Source organism: Neofelis nebulosa, chromosome 7 (genome assembly GCF_028018385.1).
Source record: "Neofelis nebulosa isolate mNeoNeb1 chromosome 7, mNeoNeb1.pri, whole genome shotgun sequence".
NCBI lineage: Eukaryota > Metazoa > Chordata > Mammalia > Carnivora > Felidae > Neofelis > Neofelis nebulosa.
In genome coordinates this window covers 121,832,137-121,859,954 of record NC_080788.1, presented here as the reverse complement: position 1 = coordinate 121,859,954, position 27,818 = coordinate 121,832,137, and the positions used below count along the sequence as shown (strand labels likewise).

Genomic DNA, 27,818 nt, shown 5'->3' with positions numbered 1-27,818 from the left:
AGGATATGTACATACACACAATGGCAATTTACATTGGAGAACAGTAGAAAAGATGACTAAACACCGAAGGTCTGCAAGGGTCATATTTCTAAAAAAGAGCGGCGATGTCAAGATTCCATGTTCCAATGTCTGATCAACTACAAACAATTCACTCATTAAAAAAACAAAACAAAAAAGCTAAACTCTTGTCAAATTCTAAAACATCTTCATTTGGGTTTGTCTCATGAACAAACATGTCTTAATGAGAAGTGAATGGAAGGCGGAAAAAACCTCAGTCACTTTTCAGTCCAGTTGAATATAAAACGCAGTGAATCTTCTTCCTGATAACCACAAACACATAAATAACAGTAAAATAGCAACTTCTAAGCAGCCGACCTCTTTACTTCATCTCGCCATCTTACAGCCAGGTTGGCTTCCCAAGTTACATCCTTATTTTGTACTGGGGAAACATGCTTTGTTTTCTTTTTTTTTTTTTTTTAATTTTTTTTTTAACGTTTTTTATTTATTTTTGAGACAGAGAGAGACAGAGCATGAACGGGGGAGGGGCAGAGAAAGAGGGAGACACAGAATCGGAAGCAGGCTCCAGGCTCTGAGCCGTCAGCCCAGAGCCCGACGCGGGGCTCGAACACTCGGACCGCGAGATCGTGACCTGAGCCGAAGTCGGACGCCCAACCGACTGAGCCACCCAGGCGCCCCCATGCTTTGTTTTCTTGATGTAGCTGAGGGGACATTACGCACATTCAAGCAGTACCTCTCTGGTATCAGGTAACCGCTTAGCCGGGATTTAGGTTTTAAGGGAAGAGGGCTCCTGATACCTATGTTAGAGTCCTGTCTGGAAACACTTGGGTGTTCCAAAGAGGAGAATACAAAGAAGTAGGAGACGCTATTGTTCCACTTTTACCAGCGATGCTCTTCATTCGGAGGACAAGAGAATCCGAGTCTTTCTCTTTATAATTTCAAAGAATAAAGCATAAATATCCGCACCAATCATGCCAACGGGGCAACGCACATCAAGTCACCATTCTCCGCGTCCTACGCGTATCCACCCACACACTTTGGGGCCCAGTACATGCTACAGATCAGGCGAGCAGCGTTGTAAATATTTCCATGCACAAAGCTTGCTTTTTCCAAAGGCAGGCATGGCTTAGCATGTCATTTCTTTCTTTAGAAAGTTTAGGAGCAATTATGACCTAGGGATATAAGGGTGGTAAAGCAAAGGTATGTGCCTATAACGAGCATTTCATTGAAATTAGCAGCAAGATGTGTGGGTTCATGGGACGGATAACCACAGAGTATAGATTGATAACTTGTAGCGATAAGTATAAAAACTTACAAAGTAAGGCAATGTTATGCCGGTTACCTGCCCAGTTCAGGAATACAAGAATAAACAGGATCTTTTCCCACCCAAAGCGAACGGATATTACACAGGACAATACGAATCTGCAGCAAGAGGCAGTGGTAGGTACAAGCCTCACAATCCAGGGTGCCAAGCATTTTTTCCAGGAGGTGTGTGCGCTTCTGTAACATAAATGTAATTTGAGAAAGGGGCCGCTGCGCTTTCCTTGTCTCTTTCTAACAAAGTAGTAATTGTTAACAATTGAAGAATCATCACTCCTCTCTTGGCAGTTTGCCAGCTCAGCAAGAGACAGTATCAATTTTCAGATCTTATCTTTCTTAGTGGTCCACTTCTTAATCCATTTCAGGAATAGAGTTCCCTGGTTTTCTTTAAGGCAAACGAACCCCCTTAAAGGATCTTGGAAGTGTTCCCCTACATCCCCCCAAACTGAAAGCCAGGTTGTTTCCTCCCCCACTTCCAACCAGGTTGTTCTGCTATGCTTGGGTTTTGTTTCTGAATGTAGAAACAGTTACTAAATGAAAAGAAGAGGCCTCGGGACAGGAAAGCATGAAATTTCAATGGCTGACAGCCAGGCGACTTTGCCATGGAGAGGGATCCACATCCTTCATGTGTGGCTGCAGCTAGATTAAGGCTAGCACCACACACACTGTTAAAACACCACTTATACAACACAGCCTATAATGAAGTGAGTGCTGTGACCAGTTGCTTAGAACTTAGTGGCATAAACCTAATTGATGGAGATTTTTTTCCCTGGCTCCTCGCACTGCACAGTAAAGACATTCACTCTGTTGATGTTTGTTCTAAGGGTGTACAAGTTGGGTATGGTATGGTTAAGTCAGTGTGGCTCTGGAGGAGATGAGAACAAGGCTTGGCAGGGGCAAGCTGATTATACTCAGCGTCCCAGAGAGGTCACTGCGTGCCACACGGGGTCACAGAGGAAAACACCAGTGTGGTCAGGAGACAGAAGACAGGAGTGAGGAGAAAGCCGAGGCCATAACCTTACTTGGGATTTCCCTGGGCAAGGCAAGGCAGAGCAGGGTAAACAGCTTAAGGCTGGCTCGTTTTAAGGATTCTGGTGGGCTACGGGCTCCAGCAGTGCTCTCTAGTTGTACCCGGCCCTGGAGCAACCTGGGGCAAGGGAAATGTGGGTGTTCCATGTGAGAGTTAGATAAGGAGGCGGTTGGGGATATAAACTTGGGACTGGTTAGCTTCTATTTGAAAGGCATACTCGTGGGCAAGTTGTTATGATCTCTAGGAATTAGCTAGCCCTGGGAGGGGCAGTTTCTCTCTGGCTCGGTAAGGCCCCAAATGTCAAAGCATCGAGAATACAGAAAACAGAGTTAACTGGCTCTGTGATGAAGGGATGCCAAACAGACAATACAGAATCTAAGAAGATGCAAAATAATGTATCTATTTAAATACGACCCTTGCCTGGGGCAGCATAGTGGGGGTCTTAGAAAGTCCGAGTCCCCAGCATGCTTAAGTGCAGCTCCTTCGTTCTTTGATCAGGACAACTGATGTTTTCTGTCTTAGATAACATGCTATGCAAGCATACTTCAATCCTCGCATCTAACCTGCCTGCCTCCCGAACCCCATATATGAAGAGGCTCTAGGATCATTACAGCTCGTGATAACATTCGTCTGTGACTGTGGTTTAAGGGACCTCTGGCCCGAGCAGTGATTGTGCCTCTACTGCATTCACAGCAAGGAGAAAACAAGCATCTGGGTGATGGGACACGGACGCTGGGGTTCTGCCTCCTCACTTTGTGAACTACGTATTTCTCCTATTCAGGGAGAGGCAGCCCATGGCCATCTGACACCTACCACCTGCCAGGCTGGTGGGCCTGCCTCCGGAGCCTCCCAGCTGGTCGTGCTGCACCATGGCAGCCTGGTCTTCTGAGGCCCCCTGACCCACTCTGCGTCGAGGCCATGCACGCTTGGCATGAGGTCTTACCGCCTCAGCTAACTACAAAGTACAGCATCACCCTCCCTAGCTTATGTGCCGCTCAGGCTCAGCAGGGCTGTGTTTGCAAGAGATTTAAGTGTTGAGAGATGGGCTCTTTCCCAAGGCTTCTCTGCTGATGATCCTACTTTGCCATGTAATGTTCTGGGTGGACTGTAAGGGATACTAATGAAATAGGTTCAAGGAAAGTGATATTACAACGGCGGCAGGGTCCAAGTCTCACAGTCCTGGAAGTCGATGGGACATTAGTGCTTCTTGGCAGGCCATCGGTTTAGTTTGGAGCTTGATGTCGCATTCATTCTCCTGGCTGCCAGTCTCCTCAAGGAAATATTGACCTTCTCGCTTTAGTTTTCTATATTTCATTAGTTGTTCATCATTGGATATCAGAATTAAAGGCCCATTGGCCAAGTATTACCAATAGAACTCGAGTTGTTTTCAGTTTTTCTGGTACATTTTGGTAGATGACCAAGCCATGGATTTGGTGTTCCCTTCTCTCTTCTCATTCCTTTTTGGAAAGAGTTTAGATGGGCTGGGGAAAGATATTTGAAGCTCTCTGATCCAATGTAAATGAATCCTGTGGTGGGTAAATAATTTTCCTCCCTCCTTTGCTCTCCTGGGGTATTTTGATGAATAATGCTTCTCAAATAAGCTTGTAAGTATTCCCCCAGAGGTAAGAAGGGTATTAAGCTCATAGCAGGTGTGCCATTAATGCTTCAGTGTGTAGGGTAGAGCAAAGAGGAAAGGAATCATCAAAACCTTGTGGTTTCAGAGACTTTTCTGGAAAGTTTTGAAGGCCACAGCTGGGAACAAAATACTGTGGGGCAGCGCTGGTGAAGTGTGGGTACAGCCTCACAAGATCAAGTCAGGCCGACCCTTCAAAGTCAGATTTCTACGGATGGGTGGTAGGCTGGGATTTACGGTTTGTTTTGTGGCCAGCTATAGCGTATGCTGATCTTAACTCAGACACACAGCATAATTACTCACTCAGCCTCACCCCCCCAAAATTATTTTTTAATTTTCTTCCTTCCTGCCTCCCATTATTTGAAAGTCCAGTTCACAAACTACACGACTCTGGTCTAAAAGCCTTCTTTAAAATAATAAATATCACTGAGAACATTCTCTTTAGAGACTATTGCGATTTGAACTTCAAATATCATTCTCTCCAATGTATTCTGTTACACTTTACCTGTGATAACTCAATTATAGCTTTAGTTTCTTTCTTTGATTGGCCTCAATGTCCCCATGGTTTTAAACAAAACCCTCCAGAATAGTGAGGAAATTTCTTACTGCCACAGCGCCACCTACTGGCAGGCTATTACAGAAGCAAGCTAGGAGTAGCTTAACTTTGACCCACAGTTTGGAGACTCCTTCTGAGCTCTGGTTTTACAAAATGCCAATTTCCTTGTCATTTTGAGAAACTATCGCTTCTCTTGATAGCTATTAAGCCTCTTGCTGTGGCATAAAGTCAGCAAGTTATAATAAAAAAATATGCTCTTATTCTTACTGTTACCTTAAATTGGCCCTGACTTCACCGACTTTGATTTTCTCTGTCCTATAACTGTAGCAAGGGCTCCAGATTGTGTGGGCAAGGGTTTGGATCTGGCGAAAATAACCTGGGGAGCTTCCAAAGGTCCTGAAAAATGTAAAAAAAAAAAAAAAAAAAAAAAAATCCCTACTTAACACTTTATTTGATCTTGGTGAAAGGACAAGAGGTCAAATCTAAAACTAGGTTTTAGGATAGGACAAAAACCAGACAGAAGACTAGGCAGGGACACCAGGCCCAGAAAAACGCCTAATATCTAGCATTAGGTGGCGGGCGACAGAAGGGACCAAAGAAGGAAAGAGAAGGCTGAGAAATACATTGAACATAAAGAAAGGAGAAAACACCTATGTGTATTTCAAGAAAACAAAACAAAACAAAACAAAACAAAACAAAACAAAACAAAACAAAACTAGGCTTTAGGGGATCATTGTTTGCCCAGATGCTGATGCTCCATTTCCGGCCAAACACCACACCTGTGCCCTTTGCTTTCTAACACCATAAGAGTACGGAAACCCAAATTCTTATCCCTCTGGCTCTGGGAAGAGAAGAATGTTTTGGGAGTAACAAAGGATGTGAGACACGAGGGCAAGCATCTTAAGAGCTGTATTCATTTTCACTATTCACTTCTTATATTCCAGATCCATCCAGGATCTATAACAACTAGATAATGCTTGGTGAAAAGAATAAGAATCTGATAATAAAAAGAGGTCATTCCGCTGAGAATTGCCCAGCAAATCATTTCGCTTGAAAGTTAAAGTGACTTCTAGATCCTCAGAGTTTAAGGTCCGCTGGGTTTACTTTCTATTAAAGTAAGTTCCTTTGTCTTGTATTACAGGGAGGCAGGGAGGTGGGCGGGCAGAGGCACACTGATGGGCCGCTGCCCCAGCCCCATGCAAACAAGGAGGATAAAGCTAAAATGTATGTTTTATCAAGGCCCCAAATAGCAAATATTTAACAAGGACACTGTTGCTCACTTCTTGTAAATGAAATCCAGCATTGGTGTTCAAAGAATCTTTCCACCAACTCCAGACCAGTGAGTAAGAGCTTTTTAAACAAAACAAAACAAAACAAAACAAACAAACTGGGGCGGGGGGCAGATAGAGGCCGGGCTCCAGGCAGAAGCTAGGGCCAGGGATGAGGGCAGCTGGTATGGCCTCAGACCCTGCAAGAATGGTAGTTTACGCTATAAAGTCCGCACGAGAGAAATGCCAGTTATCTAATCTGGTACTCTCTGCTATTTTAGTTCCCCATCACCACTTCTAAACTCCAGAACGCCATGGTTATAAAGAACGAAGGCCAATGGCTTTGGCTTTGAGCCAAAGGCCCTCACTCTAGCTTCCTTCTCAAATTTCCAAATTTGCTGACTCTACGTCTTGCCTCCCATAGCAAACTCAGAATATATAGCCTGAGGTAGGGAAGTCAAGGAAAAAGTAACATTCAGGGAGCATTCCAGACCTTTTGCTAGCAGCTTTCATGTCCACTACCTCATTTAACATCCACACTTAAAAGACTGTCACTAGGTCACCATCAGTGGGGAAGGATTCTGAGTTGTTTTTCAACAGAGCCCTGGGATGAACCAGTATCTCAGTCAGGCGCCCAAGGAACAAAGTCACACAGCTTTAAGGCCTGGTTGGCTAGACTTGCAGAAGAGTCAAGGGGCCAGGAAACAGACTTTTGCTATATTCGTGGACTCAATAATACCATGTTTAACCAACTGAGTTAACTGGACCAGACAGGGGCTAAATACCTTTTCAAAGTCAGCTTAGCGATTCCTGTAGAGGCACAAACTTCCTATCTCTGAGAGCCATATAACTGACTTATTACAGGGGCTACTCTCCCTTCTTCTGGGTTTAAAGAAAAATGTCTCTAATAGCTACCTAACCTTTTCATAGGACACCCTTCTGAACCCCTAGAATAACACCTTCAAATCTACGTGTCATACAGAAAAACGCATGATTTGTAGCCGAAACACTCAAGTGCCAGGTAGTTACTTACTAGCTGTATAAATAACTCTAACAGGGTTAGTTACCATTATACTGCTAAGGCAAAATGTTTATTGGGAAGTGTGGAAAATGCCTGAGACTCGTGCACCAAGTTCATCAGTGTTTCTTTAACTGAGGATCGGGAACACCAGGAAAATCACAGACTAGAAACAAATTCAAGGCACTTTAGAGGTCCAGAGTCAATGGAGATAAAAGCAGTGAACAGCAGGCTACCTAAGCAAGGCGAAAAAAGATAATGCACTTGTCTTAAGGTAGAAGCAGAGGGAAAAGGGAGATACTAGAATCCAGGGATTCTAATATACAGTATACAGTATACAACCTTTATATAACTAATATACAACTTTTCTCTTTGTTCTGTGGTTTTAGGCTGACACTGCGGTCATTACAATGGTTACAAAATCTCTAACACATAACTTCAGCAGTCGATAAATATTAATTCATAAGCGAGATGCTGAGAGTATGACCCACCTGGCCCCTCAAATTTCCAACTTCCCTGGCCAGAGTCTATGCAGAGCGTTCCGTTTTGTACTTAATACGTTAGTTAGACCTGCAAATGCAGTAGGCAGGTTTCCTGGATCTCCTATGCTTTGCAAACCTCTCTGGCTGCAGCAGTTTGTGGACAGATATATTCAGTTCAGCTGTGGGTACAGTGCACAGTTCTCCCGGCCGCCCACTTCCCAGGCTGCACCAACTTCCAGGGGGAAATGTTCATTCCTTAAAAATAACTACCATATCCTAGTCATTCTTTTTGGAGGGAGGGGAGGGGCAAGTAGATACCCATCAACTATTTCTTGAATTCGGGTTCTAAAATATTAAGCAGAGAACAAAGTCTTTATACTCTTATTCCCTGATGTGGGTGTGGTTATAGAACCTTTCTCTATATATGGCTTCCTTGAACCCCACAGTAAGCCGGAGGTGTGCGTAATTCTCCCTGTGATACAGTCTAACCAGGCTTCTGGGAGATCTGGCATCATGTTAAGGTGTATTATGTCACACACACACCCCTCATCCCCTGGCTCTAGACTCCCTGAGGGCTCCTTATTGCACTCAGGACCAAGTTCCCTACACGGCTCGCAAACCGGCCCTGCTACCTCCATGACCTCTCTCTTGCTACTCCCTGCTCCTGCCCTAGTCCCCCGCCACAGTGACACACGAGGGCTCCCAGAACACGGGGCATTTTCACCCCGCCCCCGACTGTGCAGTATTGCTCCCTTTTCCTGGCACTCCTTTAGTCCTGCAGCGCCCCCCCCCCCCCCCCCCCCAGCAGACGTGTCAACATTCAACCCTCCGCCTGGATGTTTCTTCCTCCAGAAAGCCCTCTCTAATCCCTTAAGAGCCGGGGCCAGGTTGCTCAGGTTCAAATACTGCCCCACCATTTACTAGCTGTGAGATGTTAGATATGTTTCATAATCTGTGCCTTTATTTCTTCAGCTGTAAAACAGGGAACACAGTTCCTATTATATGCCTGTTTTGTGGACAAATGAGTTGTTACATGTGAAGCATTCAGAACTGTGCCGGGCACAGCGGGTGTTCCGCCAACCGTCTATGGTTATTCTCTGCATCCCCAGGACCTGACACTTACCCACGCTGCAACCCCGCTCCCTGCTGACTCTCCTCTTTTCCTAAGTCTGTAAGTTCCCTGACAAGAGGGATGGCCTGGTCCACCCTTTATGTCCCTCAGCTGACATCTCATTCTCTCCACAGTAGGTATTCAATAATAAGTATTTGTTGAACTGAATCCAAGTGATTTTCTTTTAGTTTTCTGATTACTTATCAGTATATTCTTACGAGTTAGTACTCACAGAAGACTATGCCTGGACCAATGTTGCCTGACTTAGATGTGGATACCTACACGAGAGGTTTTAAAAAGACCTCAGTAAGCACCTGGCAATAGATCAATAGGCCATTACATTAGCATGACAGGGACTATGATCGAAGACCAGAGCTCCATTGTCCTGAAGAGTTAGGGAGAGACACTACCGGTGGGAATACGATATGCACAGTGAAACACCGGTCAAATACCAGCCTAAATGCTGCCAATCTGATAGCATTCTCCCAGACCAAGGAATGTCATCTACCCTGAACTAGTTCTGGAAAACCATTCCATCCTAAAGTGCCCATTTGCCTGCTTCAAAAGCCTGGATGCTTCCTCGTTCTTTGAACTGCAGGTTTCTTCGGAGGCAGAAGAGAGAATATGCCCAGCCCAGCACCCTCCCTGTCGTCCCGGCCGCGGAAGAGCTGGTGTGTCCACTAACCTGTGGAGCTGGTGATGGGCACAAAGGCTGCAGAGTTAAGGCTGCTCTGGAGTCCATTCAGCTGCCCTTCTGTGGACCCTCTGAAACACAAGCAGCTTGGTTAGATCGGCAGATAGAAAGGTTAGATCAAATGCAGGCCCTCCAATGGCTTTGCCTCTTGCTCTCGGTGTTCTCGGTCATGTGGCTCATTCCCTTGCTTCTTTCAAGACTTGGTACAAATGTCACCTTAGCAGAAAGGACTCCTGTGACCAACTACCCCGTCTTCTGAAATATGACATATATTGAAGTTTGCTGTACATCTCTCTCCACTGGAAGGTAATTGCAAGAAAGCACAGGCTTGGACTACTGCTGTGTCTCCAGTGCCTGGCACCTAATAAGCATTCAACAAATATTTCTTTACTGAATGAATAAATGAAGTTTCCAGTTTTGACTTGGATAAATTATAAGTAAAGGCATTAAAAAAAAAAAAACCAAGGTTCAGGTAGACCAGTGGTTCTCATCTGAGGTAGAAAGGAGGGACAGACTTTGTCCCCAACCCCACCCTTCCACAAGGGACGTTTGGCAATGTTGACACATTGTTGTCGCAACAGCGAGGTCTACTGGCATCTGGTGGGTAGAGGCCAGGGATGGTGCTAAATATCTTCTAAAGTGCACTGGGAGGTGCCCCCAAAGGATTTTGTAGCCCAAGATGTCAATAGTGCTGAATATGAGGGGCACCCGGGTGGCTGTGTCGGTTAAGCGTCCAACTCTTGATTTCGGCTCAGGTCTCATGATCTCATGGTTCGTGAGTTCAAGCCCCACATCGGGCTCCAGGCAGACAGTGTGGAGCCTGCTTGGGATTCTCTCTTTCTCTCAAAATAAATAAACTTAAAAAAAAAAATAGTGCTGAAGTTGAGGAACTGTTATATAGAGGCACCTCCCCTCATGCCAACTTTGACAAGAGACAGGACAGAGTAAATTGGATGCTTTGGGCACAGGTTCCCCAGCCACATGTCTTAGAAATTCTATGGCTAGCTTGATGCCCTACAGACCATGCTGGATCTCATCACTACAGGCTCTTATAGATCTGTAATTCTTTCATTGCATTTACCAAAATTGTAATTACGGGATTGTGTAACTGGTTGCTTAATATCTGTCATCCTTGCTAAAAAGTAAGCTCCATAAAGGCAGAGATTATATCGGCTCGTTCACTGTTATAGCCATGGCTGTTAACATTGCACTTTGCACAGATCAGGTATCTAATAAATATTTTTTTAAATTTTTTTTTAACATTTATTTATTTTTGAGACAGAGAGAGAGCATGAACAGGGGAGGGTCAGAGAAAGAGGAAGACACAGAATCTGAAACAGCCTCCAGGCTCTGAGCTGTCAGCACAGAGCCCGACGCGGGGCTCGAACCCACAGACTGCGAGATCATGACCTGAGCCGAAGTCGGACGCTCAACCGACTGAGCCACCCAGGCGCCCCTCTAATAAATATTTTAAAAAATAATCTGATCCATTGCCCCACAAATACAAATTACTTGTTGTACCCATCTACCTTGATTTTAGTTGACGTGTAAAAATTTTACTTTGTAAGACTAAAAGTTTCATATGCTCAGTTCTTTATTTCTTGAGCAGCAATCAATCCAACCTTTAGAACACTTCTCCTGGCACTGTTTTTCCATTTATTCATCCATGGAAAAAGTATTCCATGCTTGGTACTAGTGAAGAGGTAGACATTAGGCAAAGACATAAGGGACAAACTATGTGATAAATGCTAAGGAGAAACAGCATGAAGTGTTTTAAAAAAGAGAATGAAACAAGGGAACCTCATTGAGATGTGACACCGGTGGTCAAGGATGGTCTTTCTGAAACTGTCGTATTTCAGCAAAGTCATGAAGTTAGGAGAAGTAGCTATTGGCCAAGAGTAGGGATCAGGAAAGAGCTTTTCGTGGAGAAGAAATAGAATATACGTATAATGATCCTGAGGCAGAAAGGGGTTTAGAATGTCCGAGGAGCTTTTAAAGACCAGCAAGATGGAGGGATGGTCAAGCAGTGTTTGTCAAATGTCCTTGACAGGAACCACCTGGGGTCACTTGTTAATCACACAGCTCTCCAGGCCCTTCCCTTAGAGATTCTGACTCAGTGGGTCCGGGATAAAGTGTGAGAACCTAGGCTTTTTATAGCTCCCAGGTGTCCAAGTGACTTGTATCAGCAGAGAAGTGAGGAGAACGTTGGCTAGTGGGCAAAGGGGAAGGTGATGCGAAGAGCACTTGGAGACTCTGGCAGACGCTTAGGTGCCCAGGGGGTCCACCCCCACCCCCCCTCACTGATGGAGAGCACACCCCAGCAGTGATGCAAGGATCACACTCTCTTGGACCCCTTCCCCTCCAGCAAGCTGTGATTGCGGCCCCACCCACTCCTTTCCACTTTCATTGGAGGACAAGGGAATGGTAAGGCAAACAGGAGAGAAAGGAACAGAGGGAATTCTCCCTTGTCCCACAAGCCTCAACCTTGAATAGCTACATCGGGAATGCTTATCCATTTTATTTCAGCCCTTTATAGACCCAAAGAACTACCCAAAGCATCTCTAGCTAATATTGGCTCTTCAAGGTCCAAGCGAAAAAGGAAAAGTTCTAGAACCTAGGATGGGCTCTTTCCTCTACAGAGGTTAAAAACCCTTAGGGCCATTTGCCTGTGTTAGGGGCAGCCACGTCAAGAAAAGCCACGAAGCTGGTCTCAGTATCGCGCAGAACAGCAAAAGGGAACCAGGCAGGTGAAATACCAGAGTCGGTAGAAGAAACAAAAGCAGCAAACAAGGAGCTACCTGAGGGAGAACAGAGTCCCTGGGTGTTTAGAACTAGTGAGTCTGGATCCTTAAACTCCTTCTCCTCTCTTCTCCCTGAAATTCTTTTCCTCTTTTCCCCCCTTCTCTGGAATTCTTATCCCACCCTTCACCTTCATGGGCTGTCTCCTGTTCCTCTCCCTCTGTCCATCCCCTGTCACTCTTCCACCCTGCCTTCTCCATCAACTCCCATCACAGGCCTTGGGAGCCACTGCTGACTCAAACTTTGAACACTTCTAATGAGCCTACTGTTTCTAGCACAGGCGCCCCATTTCCCCCGCGGTGGAGAAACGTGTCCAACAGCCATTCAAGAGGAAATTCAGAGTGGACTTTTCCATGAAAACACTGGTACACAAAGTGGTTTGGGTCTATGTTATTACTACTTCAGGCACATCGTGGGTAAATACGCTTTTGTCGTGCAAGCATCATTTCCCTGGGAAAATACATTCCAGCCTCTGGTCAACCCACTCCTAGGTGAGAACTTTTGAACCACAGCTTACTTAGGGCGCTTGTTGATCTGCTTCTGCGATAATTCTTTGCAGCTTTCCTGGGAGTGCCTGTGTTTTAGGAACTCCTTACGTAGGAAGATGTGTATTCCCCTGCTTGTCTGAGTCAGTTACTGTCCTTTAACATCAAGTTACCACGACCTACCTCGTAGGGTTGTTGAGGATTAAAGAAGATGGCGACTGTAAGGCACATCTTAGCACGGTACCTAGTATTATATCAATGGCTAAACAAACATTAACTTTTATTGGAATTGGTATTTTTACTTAGAATTGCTAACCATCTTTGCATTCACTATAAGCTTATCCACATACAGAAATATTAAGTCAGGTGACGCAGTGACTCTGACTGAATATGGAATGTGGGTGCTAAATAGGAGAATGTCCACAACATATTCAGAACCTGGAAGTTAACAGCAACTTGCTATTAAAGTCAAAAGGTAGTTAATTGGCGGCCTATGAGGCAGAAATCTCATGGTCACAACTACTCTTAAACTCCCTTAGGAAGAGAGGTCTCATTTGAGATTGACAAACTACCTCTCGATAAATCTAATATACACATTTTTCAGCATCAGAACGAACCACTGTTTCTTCAACTGTGCACCAAATGAAGCAGCTGGCTTGTCATAGAACACATGTCTTTCAGCATGAGAATTACACATGGCACAGAGGATGTCCGTCCTACACAAGAGGCTCATGGGAAATGAGACTGACGGGAGGAATGATGCGTCTCCCAGCTCTCCCCAAGAAGAACATCACACGGAGTCGGCCGCCACTGAAACCATACAGTCTCTTTCTCTCTGAAGAGCTGAATGTGCAAAGCTAAATGTGTGTTTGGTGCAGCTCCGTTAGCTGCTGTTTTCCGATCACGGAACATATGGAATATGAAGACCAAAAGATGAACTCAGGAAAGTGCCTTATAAAAGTCTCGAGTTTTGCAGTGAGGAATACTGAAAAGATGGGACAAGAGAGGTGCCGTTAATTTTACAACATACAAAAGTTAGAGTTTAAACCAAGGAGAGTGTTAGATGTGACCATGCAGTCCCGTAGTGTTCCATAATTGCTCTTCTTGGAAGTGGTATAGGTTCCAGAAGACAGAAGACCAGGAGATATAGCCCAGGGTTGAGAGTTTGAGGCTTCCTACAACCTCAGCTGTGGTGATGGGCTTAGTTCAGACTCTTCTCCACACAACGGAACCGTGTTATTATCAAAAGCTGCCGAAGGGCAGGCTTCCCGATTACCGGAGCCACGTCAAAACTGAAACAAGATATGATGTAGCCATGAACAGTAGCACGCTAGTCGCAACCAAGAATTCTAATTAGAAGAATTCCATTAATAATGACATGCTTTTTTCAACGAAGGCTGGATCTTTCCTTGGGATGTGTTCATGGCTAGTACCCGAAGAGTTTCCTTACGTATTAAATGTCTACTTTCTAACCCGGGATTCAAGTCACTTGCTCCACTCCCACTTACTCCTTTGATCTCTTGCCTTTTCCTGAAGTCCAAGAAAAGGCCTGACATGGGCATTACTTCTACCCCGAGTAAGGAAGAACAGCCTTCCTGGGCCTCTCAAAGACATTGTTCGGGAATGCATTACAAGTAAATAGTATCCCTACAAGCCGAAATAGTGCCTACATTTATTATTGAAAGATGTCTCCTAATACTGCTCTCTACTTGGGAAATAAATGCCGATCAAACAGTTGGCTAGGAATGCCACTGGTGTCAAGAGCACACCATACAGCCAGCCTATACGACATATCATCGCCAGTCAAGGAGGGTAATAATAAGCAAAATCCCTACTATCCATTTTGCTGGTAAGGCTTCGGACGTGCTTTTTCGTGGATCTTTATTTCCTTTATTTGTGGTTTCCTCTGTTCTTTTTTTCCCATTATTTTGATCAGTGGAAACTTTTCTGAAAGTGATATCCTTTCTTTAAGATCTGTTTTGTTCATTACTTCACAAGATTGACTGTGGTTTGGTGCTATATTGTTTCTCTTCGAGTTCTTTTCAAGGCTTTCCACATCTCTAACACAGAGGTACTAGGTTTCTGTTCCAATGGTTTAAGTGAAAGTTTATCTTGGATTCATGCCACCACATCGGGGATGACCTTTCTATAGAAGGAAGGAGCCACAAAAGAAAAGTGCTCAAGATTTCACAGGAAGAGGAGAGCTCGAAATGCTGACCTTGCCAGGGCTGTGGCAGACAGGCATGGTGGCATCTGTGAAGGTCCTGAAAAGAAACCCCGCACTTGCTCATTTTTATAAAACTTTGGTGACAACCAAACTTCTTTTAACTCCCAAAGGAGAGAAGAAATCTCAAGGCACAAGTTAGGTTATAGAACTGAATTCCAAAAGGGACATGTACTCTTGAGTCTTCTTAGCAAATGTTTACTCACAGATGAAACATCTCACAATGTTCCTTACAACCTACATGCACGCAGGTGTACGTGTGCTTCCTCCTTTAATCCATCAGTCCAGGGATTATGTATGCATCTCACAAACAGAAGCTAATATACTAATCCTTGGCAAATAACAATTAGAACAGTATTAATTTGGGTCTGAAAACAAGACCAATTCAAGAAGCACTTTGTGAAGTCAACTTTTGTGCAGGAGTGGTGCATAAGGCTCCATTTTATAAATATACTACACATTGTCTAACTATATTGTTATATATATTTATTGTTTTACTCCTTTTCATTCCTAGTATTATCTATGTGGGTCTTTCCTCTTTTTTTTTTTTTTTTTTTAATTTTTTTTAAATTTTTAAATTTTTTTTTTTTTTAACATTTATTTATTTTTGAGACAGAGAGAGACAGAGCATGAACGGGGGAGGGTCAGAGAGAGAGGGAGACACAGAATCCGAAACAAGCTCCAGGCTCTGAGCGGTCAGCACAGAGCCCGACGCGGGGCTCGAACTCACGGACCGTGAGATCATGACCTGAGCCGAAGTCGGACGCTCAACCGACTGAGCCACCCAGGCGCCCCTCCTCTTTTTTAAATTTACCGTATTAGTTTTTCCAGATGTGACCCCGTCTACCATTTGTTGTCAGTTTCATTCATTCCTTCACCCAGTATTTAATGAGTATCTACCATTATATTTGTTGTTTTATTCCTTTTCATTCCTAGTATTATCTATGTGGGTCTTTCCTCTTTTTTAAATTTACCGTATTAGTCTTTCCAGATGTGACCCCGTCTACCATTTGTTGTCAGTTTCATTCATTCCTTCACCCAGTATTTAATGAGTATCTACCATGGGCCAAACACTGCTCGAGGCACTGTTCTCTCATGTTCTCCCACGTGCTGGGCTGTTCTAGGTGATTTCTGTATTTTTATTATTTTATTTTGATTAATTTGCTCTTGTTCTTTTTATAGTTTTTCAAGTTAAATGATTAGCTCACTTATTTTCAATCGTTCTTGTCTTTTTAATAAATTCAAAGTTCCAGGTTTACTTTTGAGTTCAGTTTTGGCTATCCCACAAATGTGGTACGTAGCATTTTCCACAGCCATCTACTTCTAAGTGTTTTATGATTTTCATTATGATAACCTAACAGCTGGGTATTATGTACTGAATTTTTTTAAATTTCCAAACACACGAGTCTTTTTTAAACATTACCTTTTGGTTTTTCCTAATTAAAATGTTTTTTACTGTTGAAGAGTGTAAACGGATACAGATTTTTTGAAATGTGTGGAGCCTTCATTTGTGACAGTATGTGTTGAATTTTTGTAAACATATCCTCGAAGAGAATGTATATTCTCCCTACTGGATGCAGCAGTCTATGCAGAGCTATTAATGTTTTTCAGACTATGACCTGTGGCTCGTAAGGGGGTTGCAAAATCAATTTAGGGGACCCAATTGGCATTTTTCAAATAATAGGAAATGATATTTTGTGAAACTTTTATTTCATATACATAATTTAGATATTTTTACTAGGTTGCATATAAAATGTATTTTTTTTAATATTATAAGTGGTGGTCAGGAAACATGAAAAGCCACTTATCAAAGCAAATTGTTATTCTATATTTCAAATAGTCCAAATCCTCAGAAATTTGTATGAGGCACCTACCAGTTATTGATAGAAGCAGATTTAAATAAATCACCCACTATGATTGATAATTTTCCAACATTTCTTTGTACTGTTATCAGCATTTGATTTATAGATTTTGAATTTATTATGTTAACTGCGTACCAGTGCTTTTCTTCATCCCAATGAATGCTTTTTGCTTAATTCTATTTTCTCTGTTGCTATACTCATGCCCCTAATTAGTATTGCATGGTTTACCTTCTTCTAATCCTTCGCACTGTGAACCTTTACTGTAGGTATCTCTCTTTTAAGCAGGCTACAACCAAACATGTTAAAAAGTACAATTTCTGGGTGCCTGGGTGTCTCAGTTGGTTAAGTGTCCAACTCGATCTCAGCTCAGGTCTTGACCTCATGGTTGTGAGTTCAAGTTCTACTTTGGGCTCCACAGTGGATGTGAAGCCTATTTAAAAAAATGCAATTTCATAATCTATCTTTTAATAGAAGAGTATAATCCTGTTAACATTTAGTGTGATTACTCATATAATTGGATATATTTCTACTATCTTAGTTTTTATTTTCCACTTACCATCCTTTTCCTTTGCCTTTTTTTTCTTTTCCTGCCTTCCACTGGACTCAAAAGTTTCTACATTCTCTTCTCTTTCCTTCTGTGGATTTGAAAGCTACAGAGTATATATCAATTATTTAGCTATTTTTTTCTAAGCGTAAAATTTAGTTTATTTTTTCCACTTTTTTCCCTTAATATTTCTGTCTTGCCCTTAGAACTTGACACAGACCTGCTATATTTTTGCCATCCACTGAATCCTCTTGGCCCTCAGTCTTGTCTTTGTTGTCCCAAACATGTTTTATATTTTTAAAAGACCAACAATTATGTTTACAGTCATTAGCATTTATTATCACTTAATAAAAGTCTGGCCCCTCACTGCTTCATGTTATCCAACACTTCTGTGTTCACTTTTATCTTATCCAGTCTTTGCTAGTTCTTCCAGTGAAGGTCATGTGGTATACTCTTAGACTTTGAATATCTCAAATTATTTTTATTTTGGCTTTTCTCTTGAATGACAGTTTAGCTGTGTATAAAATTCTAGACTGAAAGTTTCTTCACCACAACATTCTGAAGCTGTTAGCTGTTAGCTCTTGTTTTCTGCCACCTACTATTTCTAAAAGAAGAATGTGGGATTCTGTGTTCCCTTGTGAATTTTCTCTCAAGTAGCATGTAACTCTTCCCTTTATGCTCAGTGTTCTGCAGTTTCACTATGATATGTCTATGTGCATTTATTTTGGTACATGGGATGAATATTTTAGCCGAGGACTCACTTATTTCTTCAATTCCAGAGAAGTCTCAGTTATTATTTCTTAAAGCGTAACCTGTCCACCTCTTCCTCAGGTTTCCCTTCTGATACTCTGATCAGAATCACATGTTACAAGATAAGCCTACCAGATACCGGACCTAACATGTCTGGCTGTTCAAAAATGTTAATTTCATTTCTAAGGAATTCATGTTCCAGTTGTCAGCTTTGTTGGCAATCCTTCTTAGATTCAGATTTACTCATGTGTTTTGCAACTTTAGTTTGTAGGCTTATTCTGAATAGGAATCATTTCTTCCCTTGTCTCTGTATTTGCTCACCCCTCCCTGGCAGAAGTTTTTATAACTGCTTCCACCTAGGACCCATCACCCTAGTCCAGAACCAGACTTTCCAGTGGTATTTCAGTGCTCTTGCCTCAGTCATATTTAGAAATCCAGGTGAGTTTTGAAACATGAGCAGGTGCAAGGGTGTGTCATTATCCTCCTGACTCTGTAGGCCCACAGCCTCATATAAAGATGTGGCCTCAGGCAGTGGGTCCATTGTCAGTTTCATCAGTCTCCCATTAGGAGAGCCCACTGCATTCCAATAGTATCTTGGTGCTACTGACATTTTGGACTGGATAATTCTTTGTTGTGGGGAACTATCAGGTGCTTTTCAGGACGTTTACCAGCATCCCTACACTCGATTCATTAGATGCCAATTGAAACCCCTCGCCCCTGCCCAGCTATGGTAATCAAAAATTACTCCAGGCATTGCCAGATGTCTTCTGGGGCCACATCGTCCCCAGCTGAAAAATTACTGTTTTATTGCCAGTTAATGAGCCTGGCTTCTTCGTCTTTCCTCTTGGGTAGGGAGGGAACTTTTAGGCCCCAACATGCTACAGGGGCTGAACTCTGGGCTGTCACTGCCTGCTCCCAAAGCAGAGTTCAGAAAGCTTGGTGTTTCAGCCTCATTCACTGATCCTCAGTTATTTCTGCACATTTGGGAGCCAAGGAGAGGCTCCCTCGTTCTGAAGGTCAGGTAGGTCCTTTCGGTGTTTTTTATCACTGCAGTGTATTTGAAGCAGAAGGAGAGTATTAAGTGTGAACTTATGGAGACAACTTGACTGGGAGTCAGTGTGTCCAAATCTAATCTTTTGTTTTATTTGAAGCTAAGCCCTTGCTTTCAATAGTCATTAGCATTATTAGCATTCAGGATCTCAGAATGTATTTGAATTTCCATAGCCTTGCCAGATAGAGCCAAATCATACTTACGAGTATCAGCTTACTAACAACAAGAACGCAATTTCTTTTAATAGGGCACAGCGGTGGCAGCAGAAATTATAACTGTACCAGCACACACGCACTGGACACTTGATATATGTCAGGACAATACCTGATCTCATTTAATCCTAAGAACAATCCCTCAACGTAGGTAATATTGTACAGATAATGACACAGAGGCTTAGAGATAGCTCCAAATAACAGTCAATTAAATGAAGGCGCTTGGATTCAAATCTAATATGAAATCCTGGGCTGTTAGCAATTGGGCTTTACTGCTCTACTCTACTCTATGCAGTATAAATAAGTAATGATGGGATAATTGCTATTTGGCCATCCCTGACACATACACCTTGATATGCAAACCACATCGCCACCACCGCCCCAACCACCGTCTCTAGCACATCTCCGTCTTTACCACTGTCTCCTCTACCACCATCTCCTGTGACCTTGTCATGAATATAAGCCAGATCAGGGGCCAGGGAATACATTTCTCTCTCTGCTCTTAAAGATAAAATTCATGGAAACCGGGCTTGTGTCTGTCCTGCCCACTGGTGTTATCACCAATACTTAGAGCAATGCCCGGCATAATGGACATTCAGTACCTACGTGATAAAAGGGTAAGGACGAGATATCTGTCCCTAGAGGCTTATGAGAAGAACACACATAAAAAGGAAAATTCGACAAGGAAGTAGACGGCAGAGTTAGCTGAAGCTCTTGGCAAAGCTGCATCAAGGTGGTAAATGAAAACCTGATCTTGAATAAAACACAGGACTTAGATTCAAGAGGGCAAAGGGCATGAGGAAGAGGGGATAACATGAGCATGTAAGAACACTATATGGAAGCACATGTGTGGAGCACACTGTAAGACTGTATAGAAAAGGCTGCAGACAGGATAGAGGACATTTTGCAGAAGGCTTTCCTGTCAGACTAAGGACTCTCAACTTTACCATGTAGGCACCTGGAAGCCTCCAAAGATTTTGGAAAAAAGGTTCAAAGAACTATTTTAGAGATGATATTTTAAAATTGTTTCCTAGGCCTACTCATGTACCCCATTTCTTTAAGAACCAGTTCGGATAGTTTAAGATTGCTACCCTGTTCTACTTGGGTGTTCTTTTTATTCAAGAACCAATCTTGATAGTTCATATTTTTGAAAATATTACCTTTCATTCAGTTTTAAAATTTAGTAGCACACAATTATGCAGGGTTCTCATAATTTTCAGTCTCCCCTATATCTACTTTTAAAACATTTTTCTTATTTTTAATTCTCTTCTTTGTCTGGCAGAGCTATGTTTATTTTATCCTTCTCTGTCCCCATACCCCAAACTAAATAAGGTTTTGAATATAACTTTTTTGCTGCTTTTGACTTTATATTGGTTTTCTTCTTGATTTCCTTTGATTTTTTTTTTCTTAGCTTTGTTTTATTGACCCTTTCCTAACTTCAAAAGATGGAAGCTTAGTTCAGGTATGACAAATATGTGGTGTGCACATTAACCACTCATCCTCCCTGCCTACGGCAGACATTACTAATCTATCAGAGCACTCTTTCTTGCCAGGCTCAGAGAAGTGCTCATAACTCTTGTCAACAAAACACTCTCGGTAATCAGCCAAAGCTAGTATATCAGTTGAAGCCAATCTGCCATTTGTGTCTTCGTTAATTTCTTTTCAATCTTCCTACATTATAACAATGAAAATAACTAAGATTACGAATTTACCTTTGAGTACATCTTTGGTTACATTTCAACTTTAAGTTTTGATATATATACTTCATTATTTTATTCATTTTCATTATTTTAAAAAATATTTCAGCTTTAGGGATGCCTAGGTGGCTCAGTCAGTTAAGCGTCCAACTCTTGATCTCGGCTCAGGTCATGACATCAAGGTTTGTGGGTTTGAGCACCATACCAGACTCTGAGCTGAGCATGGAGCCTGCTTGGGATTCATATTCTCTCTCTCTCATTCTCTCTCTCTCTCTCTCTGTCTCTCTCTCTCTCTCAAAATAAATAAACATTAAAAAAATAAAAAATAGGGGCGCCTGGGTGGCGCAGTCGGTTAAGCGTCCGACTTCAGCCAGGTCGCGATCTCGCGGTCCGTGAGTTCGAGCCCCGCGTCAGGCTCTGGGCTGATGGCTCGGAGCCTGGAGCCTGTTTCCGATTCTGTGTGTCCCTCTCTCTCTGCCCCTCCCCCGTTCATGCTCTGTCTCTCTCTGTCCCAAAAATAAATAAAAAAACGTTGAAAAAAAAAATTTTAAAAATAAATAAATAAATAAAAAATAAAAACTCCAAAATTATTTGGGCATTTTGTATAGACTTTTATTCTAATATCTCATTTTATTGCAAAGTAGTCTGAGAATGAGGTCTGTATGCTTCTATTCTTTGAGGATTCAGTTGAAATGTTCCAGTTTTTTAAATATACTGTTTAATGTTTACTTATTTTTGAAAGGGAGAGACAGAGTGCGAGCCGGGGAAGGGCAGATGGGGGCAGGGGGTGACAGAATCCGAAGCAGGCTCCAGGCTCTGAGCTGTCAGCACAGAGCCCGATGTGGGGCTCGAATTTAGGAACTGCAAGATCATGAGGTGAGCGGAAGCCACACACCCAACCAACTGAGCCACGTAGGTACCCCTGTTCTAGTTTTGAAGAATATTCCATGGGAGCTCTGCAGGGCACAAAACTGTGTACCTATTAATTTAATCTCACAATTATGTTGTTCAAAACCCTCATGCCCTTATGTTGGGTCTTTTTTGCCTATTAATAATGACTATTACTTCTCTTTCTGGAATTTGTTATTTTAGGTGGAATCTACCTTTTATTTCAATATTTTTACCTTTGTATACTTTTCCTCAGAATTTTGAAAGAATTTTTGAAATCTGTCCTCTATTTTACTAATTAAGTTTTCTACAGTGCCCAATTCACTGTGGTTAACCCAATTTTTCCACTTAGGTATTTCTCATATCCTCCCTGACCACAGACTGCTTGCTCTCTACATGAGATAGCTTTTTGAAGCTCTACACATCAGTGCACTCTATGCTTAACTTTTGTCAAGAATACACATTAGGGATTTTCTAAAATGTTGTTTTTTTGCTTGCTTTAATGGATTTCAGGGGTTGACAGCTCCCCTAAATCTTCTCCATGGAGCTTTCTTTTAAGCTATAGGCCCCACGATTTTTAAATATTTGCTCACCCTCCGAAAGTCTAAGTTTGCCATTAAAGGCTCATGATCATGGAAGAAGTGATACGGATTCTACAAAATCTATAAGATCCTACCCAAATCTTTTAAAAAGGGATTTTCCTATGCAGATAATAAAGAAAAGTGAGAGGTGGGAAATATCCAGCAGTTAGAGTCCCATTTTAATAACCATTTTAATATCCCAGTGGCAGGGATGAGAAGTAAGATTCTAATTTAAATTACCCAAGTATGAATCACCAAGGGAAGGCCCATCATTCCATGACTCTCATGTACTTCTCCTCCCCACTGGACCACACACACACCAGTGGCAACTTCTGGTTAGGTGTGGTTACAAGGACCCAGTTCTTTGACTGATGTCATCATCCATGCCAAAAGCAAACCCTAAGATCTCCTAATGCCACTATTGAGGTCCACATGCTTAGGGCTTATGGAGGAAAGAGTCTAAGTGACAGGCTCCTTGACTAGCCCTCCCTTCTCCCACTTCCAGGCCCTGCCCCTTAGAGTGAGAGGGTGTTATCAGTGGGTTCCAAGCCTCTCACCCATTTCCTAGACTTCACTCTCATAAGGAAGAGAGTATATAAAAGCCTTTAGTAGTGTTCTTCAATTCAATCCTTTTCATGCTACATTTAGCACAAATTCTCTCCACACTTTAGTATGAGAGTGGTAATAATTCTTCCTCCTTTTGAGTATTTCAGTGGTCACTTAAGTGGTAAAACTGGTGTGGAAAGGGAGGGGAGTGAGCTCCTAAGTGCTTACTTTGCATTCTCCCAAAGGCAATTTTTTAGGACGATTAACCTGTCATTTGCTGTACAGAATGGATGTGAATGGGTTGGTGGGGGTCTTTCAAATCGGTGGTCTACTGGGAAGAGTCTGTGGTTGGCGCACAGTAGGTGACACAGATTCGGCTTTAGCCAATGTCCATTTGCCACTGACTAGCTGTGTGCCTTGCTACACTCATAGCCTTGCGCTATGCCTGCAATCTTATATCTTTCAGCACTAAAAGCCTATCATTATATATTTTGGAAATGCATAATTTAGAGAATCCTGTATTTAAGGATGGGAACGCCACAGATTCAATCATATTTCTTGAAACTATGCATAAGTAAAAAGGCTAAAAGGCTGATAGAAGGCACGACATCTTGTATCCTCACATCAAGAACCTATTTTTGGACCATTATAACTGCTCATCACTTTGCCTCATGTTAATGACTCATATGTTAAAAAGATACAGCAAATAATCCAGTGAAGAAATGGGCAAAAGACATGAATAGACACTTTTCTAAAGAAGACATCCAGATGGCTAACAGATACATGAAAACATGCTCAACATCACCCATCATCAGGGAAATACAAATCAAAACCACAATGATATACCATCTCACACCTGTCAGAATGGCTAAAATTAACAACTCAGGCAACAACAGATGTTGGCAAGGATGCGGACAAAGAGGAACCCTTTTGCACTGCTGGTGGGAATGCAAACTGGAGCAGCCAGTCTAGAAAACAGTATGGAGATTCCCCCCAAAATTGAAGACAGAACTACCCTATGACCCAGCAATTGCACTGCTAGGTATTTATCCAAAGGATGTAGGTGTGGCGTTTCGAAGGGGCACATGCATCCCAATATTTACACCAATGCTATCAATGATAGCCAAAGTATGGAAAGAGTCCAATGTCCGTCGACAGACGAATGGATAAAGAATATGTATGTATATATATATATATATATATATATACACACACACACACACACACACATACATACATACATACATACAATGGAATATTACTCAGCAATCAAAAAGAATGAAATCTTGCCATTTGCAACAACATGGATGGAACCAGAGTGTATTACACTAAGTGAAATAAGTTAGCCAGAGAAAGACAAATATCATATGACTTCACTCATATGTGGAATTTAAGATACAAAACAGATGAGCATAAAGGAAGGGAAGCAAAAATCATATAAAAATAGGGAGGGAGAAAAACATAAAAGACTCTTAAGTACAGAGGACAAACTGACGGTCGCTGGAGGAGTTGTGGGTGGGGGGACGGGCTAAATGGGCAAGGGGCATTAGGAAGGACACTTACTGGGATGAGCACTAGGTGTTATATGTAGGGGATGAATCGCTGGATTTTACTCCTGAAATCATTATTGCACTATATGTTAACTAACTTGGAAGTAAATTACAAAAAACAAAAACAGAAACAAAAAAAACCAATGACTACAATAAATATTTAAAGTAAATATTCAATAATAAAAAAAAAGATATAGCATATTTTTTAAACCTGACCCTTATTTTTATATGTGTCTGACGTTAATCTTTGAGCATCTTTCATTGTATTGCTAATATCACACATGCTCAGGTCACATGAACTGGTACTGGTCTGCCCACACTGCTGGGCTCCTGGCCTCTCTCCTCCCTTCCTAATGCCCAGTAGCCATTAACAAACACCACTGTCCTGGGTGCTGACACAGAACAAGCAGTTACCTTCAATTTCCACTGAGGTCACCCTGCTGTAGAATATCCTAAAACCTAGGCAAGGAAAGGTAATCTCAGCTATTGAAAGAAAAGCACTTTAGTTAAGCCTGGTGTTTCTTTCGTAGTTTTTTTTCTTCAGAGAAGCCCCAGGTACAACAGCTTTGACTCTGCCCTTCCGAAGTTATCTCTAGTCTGTGAGTTTTGCCCATGACCCTGGCAAATTTTAATCTCCTTAGGTTTCTTTCTCCATGTTCCTGGAGAGTATGAGTCTGGCTCTAAGGAAAAGGTCATTTACAAGGAAGACACAGTTCATATGCACGTAGTTGTTCCTAGGCTGTCATTCCTCTTAGTTCAGCTGACTGTTTGGAAGAAATACCACAAATAGTTTTAAAAGGAGGATCTGAAGTGGGTACTAAATTATGAAGTGTTACAAACACTAGAGAGGAAAATCAAGAAAGGCTATTGGCACTATGGAAAGGGTAAAAAAAAAAAAAAAATCTAAATCATCCTCTCCACAGAATTGACAAATGAGATTTAGCTAAAGGAAATATAAATATATGAATTTGAGGACTATAACAAAGAACTTGTGGGCCAAGAGGGGATGAGGAAATGGCTGTAAAGCAACAAGATTAAAAAAGAAATGTGCTCATAAAAAGCTTTCAATGGAATAGACAGAAAACCAGTTATTTTGGTTAATTATTCAGTGGGGACAGTGGTTTTGTTTTACAGATGGGAAACTGAAACCTTTAGAGGGAAAGTGACTTCAATATTATCATAAAGAAATAGGACCCCACTGTTCTGATTCTCAACTCCCTTTGCACCAACTCCAAACGACATTCCATCTTTTATGTTCTATTGTTCTCTAAACTCAACCCTCTAGGATGTGGAAACTTTGATGCTCTTGGAAATTGCTTCTATATTTGTCCAATGCCAACTCCTGTGCTAGGAGAAGTTTGAAGTTCAACCCCAAAACACAGGGCTTGGCGCAGTCAAAAGCTCATTACAACTTCTCATTAGTTGTGTCTCTTGGGGCAACTATGGCATTCCCGAGTGTGACTCAGTATCACCACTCATAACTGATGGTTCCTGATTAATCTGAACGGAGCCAGAATAAAGGCCAAAACGAGCTCCTAGCAAATGAAGCAACATATCTTGCAAGACGAAAGTAAAAAGTTATATGAAAATTTCCTGAAATGACATCCCAGTATTAACCTAAATGATAACAGTATAACACCTAACACTTATTTAGCATACATTATGTACCAGGCATGATATTTGTGCTTGACATTAATTCATTTGTTCCTCTTGATAACCCCATGAGGCAAGTACTATTATTACTCCCATTTTAAATAGGAAATGAAGTCACATAAATGTTAAGTAACTTGCTAGGCTGGCTAGGAACATGAATTACTTTAGAACATAAGAATATATCGACTGATACTCAAGGATCTGTGAAAGGTTTCTCTAGATTAAATATAACTTCATCAAGGGGCACCTGGGGGACTCAGTCGGTTAAGCGTCTGACTTTGGCTCAGGTCATGATCTCACAGTTCATGGGTTGAGCCTCATGTCAGGCTCTGTGCTGACAGCTCAGAGCCTGGAGCCTGCTTCGGATTTTGTGCCCCCTTCTCTCTCTCTCTCTCTGCTCCTCCACTGCTCGCGCTAGGTATCTCTCTGACTCTCAAAAATGAATAAATGTTAAAAAAAAATAATAATAACTTCATCAATCCAAATAAAGTATGGAGTTTAGTTCTTAATAACGTATCAATGACAGTTTCTCAGGATGGTACCTTCTTCAAATGCACCATGGCAATAAATGATGTTAACAATGGGGAAAATGGGGTGTTTCTATCTTTGTGTGTTCTGCCTTTACAATTTTTCTGTAAATCTAAAATTATTATAAAATAAAAAGGTTAAAGAAAAAAAAAAACCTTTATCTGAATACTTCTTAGAGGGAACTTTTCATTGGGTCAGGTCAAATAAGAACAATGCCATTCCTTTTCCTAAAAGTCAGAAGACTATTAAAGACAGTGGGGCTCCCCACGACACTGTACATTATACACGTAAGTGAAGGAACGTCAAGGTCTCCATTAGTACTAACTTACTTAGCTTCAGAGACTTGTGCTAGAATTTTAAAGGCAAATTGGAAACTATTTCCTGGAACAACGCCTTACAGCATGCCTTTTGATACTTGGATTATATTTCTTAAATTCTGAAGAAATCTTGCTTTTTTCCCCCCTTCTGTGCATTTTTGGTGCTGAGCTGTTTCCGGTTTTCCCACACTCCTGCCTGTCAGAGAGAAGAAACCACAAAAATGCAGCAAAGTTTGTCCATAGAGCCGCAATTTCATCTCAAAAGGCTGAAGAGTTCTCCTGCCAGCACTGAGTTCAGGGCGGCAAATGGTCCTGCTGCCTGCTGACAAGGCCCCCTCCCTACCAGCAGACGAGCCGGCCCCAGTGGGCCACCACGGGCCAGCTCAGGGTACTGGCAATACTCAGAGGATCCACAAACAAGGCGCATACTGGCAAATTCAACATGCACATCCAGCTCGCTGATTCTCCTACCTGAGGGCTTCCTGAACCCGAGGAAGAGAGCATGATTCTAGAATGTTTATGATGGTAATTAAGGCTCACTGAGTTCCTCTGTGTGCTAGGTCTTGCTCTAGATGTTCTACATGCAAAGTATTACATGCATTAACTCTGCTAGTATTTATCAACATTCTGTGAAGCAGATCCTCTTTATTATCTCCGCTTCACAAATGAGGAGACTGAGGCTAACTGATTAAGTAACTTGCAACCGACCAAAGGTCTTCAGTTAGTAAACAGTTAGTGCGTGAGGGTGTGAGTACAGGCAGTCTAGCTCCGGAGCTACCCCCTTGAGGGCTCACTTCTACTCTTTCCAGGCTGAAGAGCCATACAGCTTCCTTTTCACTGTGCTCTTGGCCTTCAACCACAAACTGCCCCTTCCTAACCCCCTCAGTGAAATCCCAATCCCGTGTCTTCCCATTCAAATCCCTAAGAGTGAACAACGAATACAGGTGTATGGGGGGGGGCAGGGAAGAGAGGGGGAAGGCATACAGAATTTTAGATGAAAT

At 42.2% G+C, this 27,818-nt stretch overlaps 1 protein-coding gene across 19 annotated transcripts in view; it reads right to left on the bottom strand.

The window, feature by feature from the left end:
• The window catches only part of TTLL5 (tubulin tyrosine ligase like 5), a 289,301-nt gene that overhangs the window by 39,967 nt on the left and 221,516 nt on the right, over nt 1-27,818 (bottom strand). For 15 of the 19 annotated variants that reach the window (XR_009264632.1, XM_058739734.1, XM_058739733.1 and 12 more), the window contains one exon: nt 9,122-9,201. The exons of 2 other annotated variants lie outside the window; for them this stretch is intronic. Coding sequence is in view for 16 of the 17 variants with exons in the window: in XM_058739734.1 (XP_058595717.1) it covers nt 9,122-9,201 (80 nt within the window). In the remaining variant the exon portion in view is untranslated. Of the gene's footprint in view, nt 1-4,830; nt 4,954-9,121; nt 9,202-27,818 lie in introns of all 19 variants that reach the window. 2 more of the 19 variants (XM_058739730.1, XM_058739739.1) reach the window with 1 other exon arrangement.